At 40.1% G+C, this 13,186-nt stretch overlaps 1 protein-coding gene across 1 annotated transcript in view; it reads right to left on the bottom strand.

Annotated features, from left to right (window-relative positions):
• The window catches only part of RABGAP1L (RAB GTPase activating protein 1 like), a 768,100-nt gene that overhangs the window by 166,331 nt on the left and 588,583 nt on the right, over nt 1-13,186 (bottom strand). The window contains 1 exon segment of the mRNA XM_029618149.1: nt 6,672-6,800. Within this exon segment, the coding sequence (XP_029474009.1) occupies nt 6,672-6,800 (129 nt within the window).

The following is a 13,186-nucleotide window of genomic DNA, read 5'->3' as shown; positions in this document are numbered from 1 at the left end:
AATAATTCTTTATTTATACAGCTTGAAGTAGCCACCAGTTGGCAGTGGCGAGTTGTAGTCTCAGGGACCTCGACAGAGGGAGCCCTTCTCTCCAAGATGACGTCAGGGGGTTCCGCAGCAGATACTGTGGATGAGACAGATGAGAGGTTAAAATACCCACTCGGTGTTAGCTGTTATGGATGCGATTCCACCAGATAGTTAGCAGTAGGTACAGGCACTGAGGCAGGGAGAGCAGGCCCTCGAGGAGTGAGTGCCTGTTCCCTGAATGGCACCTGAAATAGAACAGAGGGCCCCCGAGGAGCGGGTACCCAAGTTAGTAGTAAACCCCGAAGGGCAGAAGGAAAGCTTCCCGCAGGCAGCAGAGAAGTGGCAGAGTAGCGCAGACAGGAACAGTCAAGTCATTCGAGTCTATTCGAGCCTATTTGAGTCTTTGCCAACTCAATGAACTAGCAATCTTGAGAAGTAGATATACCCGGAGTGGCGTCACGTCAGACGAGGGAACGCCCTCGAGGTTCGCGCCACTGGGCATACTTAGACGTGGGTTGCGCGCACCCTAGCAGGTACCTGGGAAGAGCAATGGCATACGGCTGCACCATAGCCGTTCCGGGGATGCCAGAGAAGTCGGCTTGATGACGCTGTGGTAACCATCTTGCCCAGGTAAGCGGGAAGAGCCGAGATAGGGGTGCAACAAGCGGGGCAAAGCTGTCGAAGACCGATGGACACAACAGTACCCCCCTTCAAAGGGCATCCACGTAATGACCTACCAGGTCTAGGTTTTTGCGGATGTAAATGATGGAAATCCTGTAGCATCTTCTTATCCAAGATACTGGACATTGGAGTCCAAGAGTTGTCTGCTGGGCCACAACCATCCCATGACGGGAGGTATTCCCATACTCTGCCTCGTTTTCTTACATCGAGAAATGAGTCAACTTTGTATTCGATGTCTTCTTCTGCATCTACTGAAGTAGAGTCAGGTACCTTGTTGGAGAATTCACTGAGTATCACTGGTTTCAATAGTGAGACGTGGAATGCACTGTGGATCTTTAGAGTGGCTGGTGGCTTCAGACTGTAGGTGAGGTTGCCCAGTCATCGGAGAATGGGAAATGGACCAACGAAGCGAGGAGCGAATCGAGCTGAAGGAAGTTTGAGTCTTAAATGTTTTGTTGAAAGCCAGATCTTGTCACCAGATTTGAAGTCTGGAGCCTTGCGATGACCATCGTATCCTTTCTTGGCTCGTATTCCTGCTTTCACAAGCATCTCTTTAGTCTGAGTCCAGAGTTGATGGATTTCATAACAGTATTTTGTGCTGCTGGGGATGACACTGATAACGGAAGTGGCAGTGGTGGTAGGGGTAGTCGTCCGTAGACCACTTCGAATGGTGTTGATCCAGTGGATGTTGCTGGATGAGTTTATGGCAAATTCTGCCCATGGCAACAGTTCACTCCAATCATTCTGTCGGGTATTCACGTAGGCACGAATGAACTATTTGAGTGTCCTGTTCATCCTTTATGTTTGGCCATTGGACTAAGGATGATATGCCAATGTGAAGTCGAGGGCTATATAATGCCTTCCAGAAGTTAGCGGTAAACTGAACTCTGCGATTGGAGACTATGTGCTTAGGCAAGCCATGCAGGCGGAAGATGTGCGTGATGAATAATCAGGCGAACCCCATGGCGGTGGGTAAGCCTGGGAGAGCCACAAAATGTGCTGTCTTCGAGAACTTGTTAAGGGTTACCCAAATGGTGTTGTTCCCTCCTGATGATGGCAATGTGTGTCCACGGATCTTCAGGGACCGGCAAGGGATGGAGGAGACCCCATGGACGTCCTGGCGGCGTCTTCTGTTTAGCGCAGTTTGCACAGGAAGCGACGTAGGCGAACGTGTCCTCTTTCATGGTGGGCCACCAATAAAAGGTTTGCAGCTTAGACAACGTCCTTCGTTGCCCAGGGTGTCCTGAGAGTTTGGAGTCGTGGGCCCAAGCCAATTGTCTTTTCCTGAGGTTCTTGGGTACAATTGTCTTTCCTGCAGGCACCGAATGGGTAGTTGCCAATATGACCTTCTTGGGGTCAATGATGTGTTGCGGCTCTTTGGGTACGTCCTCAGAGAGGAAGGAGCATGAAAGAGCATCAGCTCTGATATTCTTTTCTCCTGGACAATACTTGAGCACGATAATTAGCAGGTATAAAAATACACAAGTTGGAAAATGTATGTATGCAAGTGTCTTTTAAATAGCAATTTATGGGGTAGATTTTCAAACTGCATGTCCATGTGGCCCTCGGTGCAAAAGACTGGACAGTCAATCTCGCTGCTGGACCTCTGTCTGCATCTTAATTTTGTTGAGCTGCTAAAGTTTTAAAAGCTGATTAAGGAGTAGGTATGCATGTCTCTCAATTTAAGGGGTTTTCAATTTGACTAGGGTGTTAGATTATTTATTTGGTGTCTTTTAAATCTAAGGTTTTTAAATCAATAACTAGGGCCTGGATTCACCATTCTATCACAGAATGGTGAATCCAGTGAAAACAGGGGGCGGGGGGGGGGTGAAGGGGGGGCGGGCCTGCGAAAGCCGGCAGCCATTGCACCACCGCGGTGTTATCGCTGCCGGCTTTTGCACCCAATAGTGCCACTGTGAAAGGTGGTGCTTTTGGGCGCGCTACTGGCGATAACGTGGCTTACCCTTCTCGCCGCCAGCGAAGACATCGCGGAGTCCATCCCGACGCCGCCCTGACTCCTCCCCTTGCTGCACCGACTCCGCCCCTAGCAAGCTATCGCATGTGAAAAGGGACTTATCGCACACGATAAGCTTTACAAAATTTCCCCCTAGGTGACTTATGTTAGCTTGTGAATGACCAGCAACAAAACTAAAATTAGATAATCACTAAAATCAGAGTTAATTGTATGTTATTCTAAATCACTAACTGACTTATTTTGAAGATTTTTCTCCTAACTAGGGAGGTAGCATGAGGTAAAACTATATAACAAAGAAAAGTAAGTGGGTTGAGTTGGAGAGGGGAGAGAAGGGTGGGTGGGATCAAACTAATGACTAGTTGCCCAGAAACCAGTACACTCACATTTTATAGATTAAATACAAATACTAGCCTTCAGTAACTCACAAAATGAATCCAAAGTCTATTATCTTTAAACATATACAGTTCTTTATAATTGCAAATATTAATTTTTACTAGCTCACAAAATTATTTCAAAGTCTATTATCTCTAAACACATACAATACTTACCTTTACAAACAAATACTTTTTACTGGCTCACAAAATTAAGATTAAGTCTATTATCTCTAAACACACATAATTCTTTACACTTGCAAATACTGTTACTAGCTCACAAACTGAATCCAAAATTATTGTTCCCTAAACACAGACAATTCTTAACACTTGCAAACAAATATTGGCCTTAATATTTAACACAAAATTTACACAGCCAGTAATAATTTAACCCTTTTAAGACATTTTTTTCAACCTTCCTTCCTAGCAAATCCAATTTACCACAAGCAGATTAAAGTTCTATAGTCAGCAGTCTTTTTGAAGAAAGATCAACAGAAAAAAAAATTACTTTTTTCCCCACTGATTGTCTTCTGTTTGTATTGGTTATAATAAACATTGATAAATTCATGGGCAAAATAAAATAGAGGCTGAAAAAAATAGTCCCTAAATATGTTCCAAAATAGACACACTAAAGGCCTTAAGTAAAATTCATGGATTTAATATTTTAATAATTTATTTAAAAATATTTGTTTTAATCACTTTACAGATTTCAATGTCACCCAAAGCAAAGTAAAAATTTAAACATCAAATTATAATACATAAAAACTAAACAAAACTAAAACATAATTCTACAAGATAAAAGATCAGCACACTTGGACTATCCAGCTATCATTAATAAAAACAATCTCTGGTCATCCAGTTATTTTACCAATCATCCACCCATACCTCATAAATAATCAACCAGATTTTGAATTTCCTACGAAACTTCATCAAGTCTTTCCTTCCCTGATTTCAATTGGCATCTTATTCCTCAATTTTGAGACTACTGAAGAAAAAACCCAGTTCAGCACTCTAATATGATGGAAAGCCCTCACTGGGGGGAAGCTGCAGCATTAATTACTGACTAAATCTTAAAAGGCCAATAGAGTATCTCCAACTCAACAGGTTAGATAACTGCTGAGAACAACCCTCTCAAAATCTTGAATGCCAAAACTCAACATTTAAACTTACAGTGGGATTTAATTGCTAGCCAATGTTGCCTCCTCAAAAGGGTAGCTGCAGTCTCTCTCCCAGATCTCTCACACAGAATTATTGCGCATGTATTTTGTATTATCTGCAGCTTCCTTAACACCCTCCCAGGTAAGCCCAGATAAAGTGCATAGCAGTAATTTATCAACATTAAGACTAATGCAAACACTACTGACCTTAAAACTTTAAATTCCAGAAATGGTTTCAACTGCCTCACCCATTTCAATCTTAAGTGAGCATTATACACTACCTGCTGCACCTGCTTTTCCCATAGTCAGAGTACAATCTAATCTGACTCCTCTCCTCCTCTAATGTTTAGCTCCAACCTGCAATACTTCAGTTTTATTTGGGTTTAAGACTAATTTACTTTCTGTCAACCAACCCCCAACTGCCTGCAAACAATCATTCAGATGCCCAATCATTCAATCGTTAACACAGTCTAATGGGACCACGAGCTGAATATCATCTGCATAAATAAATGCAATGAAGCTACAGGTAAGACTCAACTTCCCCAGAGGAGCTAAATACACAATAAAAAGAAGTGGGGACAACGATGATACCTGGGGCACTCCATACTTCACTTCCTTTAAGGAGGTACATGACCCTTGAAAATTAACCATTTGCAAATGCCCTTGTAAGAATGAAGTAATCCATCCCAAAACCTGCCCATCTATTGATTCCCACTTTCCTACAACGGGCTAACAATATCCCATGGTCCACTACATCAAACATGCTGGCTAAATCCAGTGACACCACCAAGGCCATCTGGTCAGCATCTAACTAGGGTAACACTTCCTCCATCAAAGTTACCATGATAATTTTCATAAGAAATCTAATTAGCTGATCACTTTCTTATTTCTTTTACTGCTAACATAATCAGTCATATTTCCAACCCTTCTACAACAACAACAACAACAAAAAAACATCCTTTATCAAAGGAAAAAGATATGTACAGATAATTTTGTGGAAGCTTTTCTTTCCAATATGCCCAAAATCACCAATAATGATGTAAATGCCTCAATCAATGTCTAAAATTAAGATGAAAAGGTTCTTCATAAAATGGAATAATTTCTTAACATTGAGACTCACCCATTCCAACAACTAGCTAGATAATTTAAATAATTAAATGATAATATTCAAGCAACATGGAGAGTCTGAGAATTATTCAAAATGTACCCAAACATTGATTTAAAAGACTTTGACACTTGGGTCATAAAGAATGGTTTATATTGGGGGGGGGGGGGTTTTGGGGGGGGGGGAGGGAGGGGGTTTACAGTACCTCAATTAAAAAGCAGACCATAATTCAAGTTTAAGGAGCAGTGGGCAACAGACTCAGAGAAGAATGTTCCTGAGATAGTGGCAATGTTTACTTGAAGAATGATAAAACCTGGTAAAGTCATACTGCCTCTCATTTTTTGAATTCACACATATTTCTCTGCACAGAAGAAAAGGGAAACTAAGAGCTCTTTATCTGGGCCAAAATTTAAAAAACTACATTAAGAAAAAAATAACCATTAGTTTCTCCCCACTGGCCAGTCTGTTTACACATCTGTGGATAATCTGATGGAAAACTGAATTCGTACTGCTTCAGGGGAGACAGGTTTGAACATCAATCCTACCAGCATGGCGTAGGAGAGTAACAAAAAGTATAGACAATATTTGAAAAACAGTAAAGCTTGAATATTTTCTCCCTGGATCTTCCATTGTTCTCTTGTACTTTTAGTGGAAGCAGAGAAACATTTTTTGGTACCAGGAAGCCAGGTGCCGCAGAGAAAAGGGATTTGTAAAAGCTGATACTGCAGTGTGCCACTGAAAATGCAGAACAAATGACCAGCTGAAAAGGAAGCATCCATACACATGCAAAATGACAAATTAAGGTCAGCAAAATGCCAGATTTAAAAGCTCTTTCTCCAATTATAAATCAAACAATCCAGCATTGGGTCTCCTTATTTTATTTGTCCAACTATTTACAGAGCACTCCATATTCCACTTCTGCCTACCAAATCATGTCCATTAGATTTTAGAACCATGCATTGCAGGATCTGTTGCTTTGATCATAAAAATCACTTTGTCATTACTTAATTTCCATTTACTCACCACAAACTTACATACTGGCCAGAAGGCATTAATCCCATTGTACTTTCATGGTTGCTGCCACTGTTAAAGCACTTTAAGATACTGGACAGATTAAATGTGCTATGCACATGACTCCCCTTTATACAAAATCCCCTCCGTGACAAAATTTGGTTCTTACAATGAAAAGACATCTTGTGCCTCAAAATAGTCCTCTTACGAAACGTTATTGTTAGAGTGGTCAAATTTTGTTATAACAGACACATTTGTGGGCTGTCACTTTGGAAAAACATTCTCTTTTGACAATATAATCTTTCCACATTTTATCAATTAGCAGAAGATGCATTTTCCTTTACCTTAATGTTGCAGGCTTGTTCCATTAGTTTTCTAGCATTCTCTTCTGCCCTGTATCTCTTGGGCAACTGCACTCGGAAGAATTTCAAGGCCCCTTCAAAATCAGCCTGTAACAGGTCCTCTTTTGAAGTCTGGAATAAAGCCCAAAGGAGAATTAGCGCATTTGTTGGTAGCTATAAATAGTACAGAGTTTTAGTAGCTGTATCAGTCCTGCAGAAAACAGGATTCTTCGTAGCTTGTAATATTTTGCATTGTACTACAATAATAATTATTCTAAGATGTTGTGGTATGTAAGTTTTCTTTTTATTTCTCAGCAATAGTAAGATTTACATGTAAACCATAAGCAAACAATCTAAATACTGAAGCATAAAAAAAGATAACAAATCCAAGGAAATCCATATTGCAAGATTGTGTTCACATAATCAAGAGAAGAAAAGAAAATAAGGGAAAACATGACTATCGAACATAAGAATACAATTAACCTTCATTAGCCATTTAGTACATTATCATAAACCTTTACACTGACTGTCCACACACCAATAGGAAAGAATCATAAACATTCATGAATCTTTATCACGCAACACATTTTCCATTTGGGAAGGGTCAATGAGGTGCACTTGTTCCCTTGAGAGCTGACTATGCATTTGCATACACAAAAAAAGAAAATATGTTGTGAAATGTTTGCCCAGTTCCTATATTTAGCAATTATGGACACAATTTGCACAGCGATAGTCATAGAGGTCCATATTCAGTCACTGTCTGGATAGCAAGATTAGCTGGATAAACTTATCCCACCCATAAACTAGGCCGCACCCTTGACCTTGTGTTCTGTAACCCTTTATTTGTATCCCTTCCATCAGTTTTGCTCTCTGTAGATCCTGTACCATGGTTGGATCACTTTCTTATTTCTTTTACTGCTAATATAATCAGTCATATTTCCAACCCTTCTACAAGAACAACAAAAAAAATATCCTTTATCAAAGGAAAAAGATTTGTACAGATAATTTTGTGGAAGCTTTTCTTTAAAATATGCCCAAAATCACTAATAATGATGTAAACGCCTCAATCGATGAATGGAATTCTGCTATTACTCTAACTCTTGACTCTATTGCCCCTCTGATACCTTATATGGTAAAACCCAAACCCTCCGCCCCTTGGTTTTCTGCCACTCTTCAAGCTTTAAAATCCATTCTCAGATGCTATGAATACTACTTGCGCAAACATACTCCTGCAGCCAAAGATTGTTTTTTCAGCTGTGTAAGAAAGTATAAAAAAGAGATTAACATTATCAAAAAACATTCTACGCAAACAAAATATTCACTGCTAATGGAAATCCTTTGGTTCTGTTTATCATTGTTAAGTCTCTAACCATGATTCCTCAAACCCCCCCACTTCTGTCGATAATGCTCTTTGCAATTATTTTCAGAACAAAATCACCAAAATCTCTGATGAATTTTCTCATCTCCCTAGCCCTAATATTACTCTTCCATCCATAGATGGTACATGGTTCTCCTTTAATTCTGTAGATTCTTCCACCTTCACTCGCATCCTTCATAAAATGAACATTTCTTTCTCTACCTTCAACTCTTGCCCTAGTCATTACCTAAAAGCCCAAGGTGATCTTGCTAGTTCTTTACTTTGTCAAACTGTAAATCAATCCCTCAACTCCGGTATTTTCCCAGATACTCTCAAACAAACTTCCATTCTCCCGATACAAAAAAAAGAAAACTGGAGACATTGCTGATTTCATCAACCTATGACCAATAGCCTCTCTCACTTCTCTTGATTTATCGGACATTGCAATTCTCCACTAAAATCAATTCGGTTTTCGAAAAGGTCATAGTACAGAAACCCTTCTGCCATCTTCTTTCAACACTTTATTTCGAGGTTTTGATACTAACATTGACTACATTCTAGTATTATTAGATATCTCTGCTGCATTTAACACTCTAGATCATCAAATTCTAATTACTAGGCTGAAATCTATTGGCCATGCCGACACTGTTCTAAATTGGTTTCAATCTTATTTATCTAATTGCTCTTACCAAATTAATATTGGACCTCATTCTTCTAATTGGTACACTCTTTCTTCTGGCATTCCCCAAGGCTCATCACTCTCTCCTATCTTATTTAACATTTACCTCATACTTTTATGCCACTTGTTCAATGGCCTTGGTTTACAGTTTAAGATTTATGCAGATTTATGCAGATGATATTTGTGCTTTACACCTCCTCTTGGTCTATCACCTTATCTACTGTCTATTTTTGCATTAAAACTATGGCTATCTCATAACCATCGTAAACACAACACTTCAAAAACAGAAGTTCTCCTTCTGTCTACAATTCCACATTCTGCCTGCAGTCTACCTTCACATCTAACTCTCGATGGTTTATTTATCCCCACTGTATCAAAAGCTAGAAATCTTGGGGTTATTTTAAATTCGGAATTATCCACGTCCAATCATATTTCCTCAATAATAAAAAAAAAACTCATTTTATAAACTCCACATATTAAAACATCTCCATCCATTACTCTATTTAGATGATTTCCGCATCATGTTACAATCCTTCATCTTCTCTGGTCTAGACTATTGCAATGCCCTTTACCTCGGTCTCCATGACAATGACCTTCGTCCATTACAACAAATTCAAAACACTATCGGCCGGATTTTAAAAGGGTTACGTGCATAAGTTATGCGCATAACCCTTTTAAAACCTCCCTGTGCGCGCCGAGCCTATTTTGCATAGGCTCGGCAGTGCGCGCAAGCCCCAGGACGTGCGTAAGCCCCGGGGCTTCGCTAGGGGGGCGTATCTGGGCCGACGCGTCATTCGGGGCGTTCCGGGGGGGGGGGGGGGGCATGTTGGGGGTGTGGTACCGGCCCGAGGGCGTGGCCGAGGTCTCTGAAACGGGTCCCGAGCTGGGGAATCGCGCACCAGCAGCCCGCTGGCAGGCGTAACTTTTGAAACACAGGTAGGGGGATTTAGATAGGGCCGGGGGGTGGGTTAGGTAGGAGAAGGGAGGGCAAGGTGCGGGGGTGGAGGGAACGGGCAGCACGCGCAGGGCTCGGCACACGCAACGTGCACAAATGTGCACCCCCTTGTGCGCGCCGACCCCGGATTTTATAAGATACGCGCGGCTACGTGCGAATCTTATAAAATCCCGCTTGCTTTTGTTCGCGCCTGGTGCACAAACAAAAGTATGCGCGGGCATAGATTTATAAAATCTACCCCTATAGCATGTATACTAACTGGCACTTCCAGGAAAGAGCACTTTATGCCAGTTCTGTGATCTTTACATTGGCTTCCTGTCGTCTTCAGAATACAATATAAAATTTTCTCCATCATACACAATTTAATACATAATGACTCCTCCATCTGGTTATGCACATTTCTCCGTATTTACCAGCCTAACAGACACTTAAGATCCTTAAACAAAAATCTACTCGACGTCCCTACCATCCGTCTTGCAAGGCTCGATATAACTAGGAGACACACTTTTTCAGTAACGGGCCCCTTACTTTGGAATTCCATTCCTGACTATTTAAGGCAGATTATTAACCATAAAGAATTTGAGAAAAATCTAAAAATGTACTTATTCTCCATTGTTTTTAGATCACCATTCACCTCTTATCCTCCTAAAACTGTCCTTGGTATACGCTAGGCTGTGACCATCCAGCATTTCTGGTTGTTTGTTTTACTGAGTCTGTCTCTCTTACTTTTATTGTTATTTAATGTTTTAGTTTTCTTGATGTAATTGACTGCTATGTATTTTTATTATGTATATTTTATTTTGTAAAATGTTTTGACCAATGCTCGTTGTAAAGGCGGTATATAAACAACTTTAAATAAATAAATAAAGAACTTTGGAAGTATATTCGTGTAGCTGTACTATTGAATAAAGCCGGTTATCTTAAAATTAGCTGGCTAAACTTAGCCACTAACTTTAGAACAGCTCTTTAGCCTGACCAGACTTAGCTGACTAAGGTAGCCTGTTAACTCTGAATATCGGAGTTAACCCGTTACCTTTCCAGGCTAACTCAACTCCTCCCAGTTAAGTCCCCGGAATATCCATAACTTATCCAGCGAAATTCTAGCTGGTTATCTTATTAGCCGGCTAGAATTTAACCGGATAATTGCCCAAATATTCATTTAGCTGGCTAACTTTTGAGTTAGCTGGATAAATGCTTCTGAATATGGACTTCACTACATTTTGCCTGAACCTTTTTTCTGTAAATTATTTTCAATTTCTATAGGTGCAGGAAAGTAAATTCTTGGATAAAAGGTGGGCTACTTCAAAACTGTGCAAAGAAAACCAATTTGCTGACTTTTTGCATTTTATTTGCCCATGACTTAAATCTGGTTCTTAATGTTTAAAAGGAAACTGTCAAGACTGGTAACACTGGAATAGTTGACATTTGTTTACAACCAAAGGTGCAATTTGAAGCAACAGGTATAAACGAGTAGTTTTCATGTTCTCACCTGGCACTTTCCTTCTGAGCCTTTGACCTTCCAGATCAATCAAAACTGGACCCCACCAGGTTATGGTGTCAGGATCCTTTAATCACAATTATCGTGCAACGTGTGCAATAATAGGCCATATTTAAAGTATCTCTTCGCTCTAAGAGCCTGGAATTTAATATTTAAAGTTAAGGTGCTTTAAAATGAGCCACAGATTTTGCTCACAGACAGTGAACTCAGTAGGGCTGTTTGTTTCACAGATCAGTGCTCTTCTGGTGGTTTGTAAACAAATCACGCATAAAGAGCAGAAGTCTACACTTAAAACAGCATTTTAGAAATACTAGTTCTATGTTTCCTGCCCTGCCCTTCTCAATGGGAGCCTCCTTACAGCAGGAGGAGGCTTTACTGGAAATTCATTCAAGAATGTTATTATAACAAGCTGGCAAAGCTCCTAGACCATGTTTTTAATTTAATTGATTGAGCCCAACCACTGTTGCTCCTTCTTGAATTACTATCTGAGCATCTGTATTCTGCTTGTGCTGCTGCATTTATGAATGGACAGATGAATGAAATTTGCAGGTTCAGTACTGTAGTTACACTGGAATTGATCTGAAAAAAAAAAAGATTAAAAAATGAACTACACTATAGTTACATGACATTGCAACATGATATCCTTATCCAACCAGAAACATAGATCCCTCATTAACAATCCTGAGGGAGAACTGAGAGCAGAAGCCACCTCTGCTGGTGAGTGAACAGGATCTGAGAGTATTGATTTCCTTGAATTTGTTTTGTGACTTAAAGTTTAGGAGTGAAGAGAGCTTGTGCAGTAAATTGGTTAATTTGGTGTGTGATTGCTTTTGAAAGTTGAAAACTAAATAGCTTATTTCTGTCTTTTCAATTCTCCCTCCCCATCTCATATCCTTGTTTTATATCCTGTTATCCCAATTAAAAAGACAAGAGGAACATTTTTCACAGCAAACGTTAATTAAGGATTCAGATAAAGCAATGGAGTAACCCTACTTTTATAAACAAATTAAATGCTGTCCCTTTGCTTGTCATTTACAAACTAACATAATATAGACCGAATAAATTTACATTAAAGAATCCCCTAATTTATTTATTTATTTGTTGAGTTTTATACCGTTTTATATACCATCATTTGGTAAAGCCATCATAATGGTTTACAAAATTGAAATTGTAACTCTTTTAACAATTGTGCAAAAGTATAACAATGTGCATATTAAACAGAGGTTAAACATTTCAAGTCCAGTAGCAACCTTAAATAGTCAACAACTCAATAATATTAAGATGCAGATGGCAGTCCAGCAGCAAGATTGAGGATATCCAGTATTTTGCACCAAGTATCACATGTATTATCTATCAAGTGGTGAGAGATTGTATGTGTGCACCTGGTGTAAAAATCTCCTGGCTCTCAGAGAATATAGATTAGAGTGGCAAACCTAAAGAAACTGAAGCAGAAAAAGAGGTATATAGAGGAGACCTTCAACGGAGTAGAGTGGTCCCATTTCCAGTCTAGTAGCCCCTGGGCTGCCTTGGAGGCGCAAAGTCACCTGGAAGGAGGGTATCATCCTGATGTGGCAGGAAATGATCTTGTATCTAAGACCTCTCACTCTGAGAATGTGTCTCCAGGGGAATATACCCAGGAGAGTTCGGATAGCTATTGTGGTTGGTGATTCAATCATTAGGGATGCAGATAGCAGGGTGGCTGGTGTGCATAAGAATCACTTTGTAACTTGTCGGCTTGGTGCAAAGATGATGGATCTCATGCATCACCTACATAGGATTTTAGATAGTGTCATGGTACTTGCCGGCACCAAAGAGATAGGAAGGTACGGGAGACAGAAGGAAACAAAATTTAGGATTTTAGGAAGAAAGTTGAAATGGTCGCCGCATCTCAAAAAAGATATAGTTGCAATGGAGAAGGTACAGAGAAGGGCAACCAAAATGATAAAGGGAATGGAACAGCTCCCCTCTGAGGAAAGACGAAAGAGGTTAGGACTGTTCAGCTTGGAGAAGACGGTTGAGGGAGGGATAG

Source organism: Rhinatrema bivittatum, chromosome 10 (assembly GCF_901001135.1).
Source record: "Rhinatrema bivittatum chromosome 10, aRhiBiv1.1, whole genome shotgun sequence".
Lineage (NCBI taxonomy): Eukaryota > Metazoa > Chordata > Amphibia > Gymnophiona > Rhinatrematidae > Rhinatrema > Rhinatrema bivittatum.
Note: the sequence above shows the minus strand (reverse complement) of the source record. Positions and strands in the feature narration are given on the sequence as shown.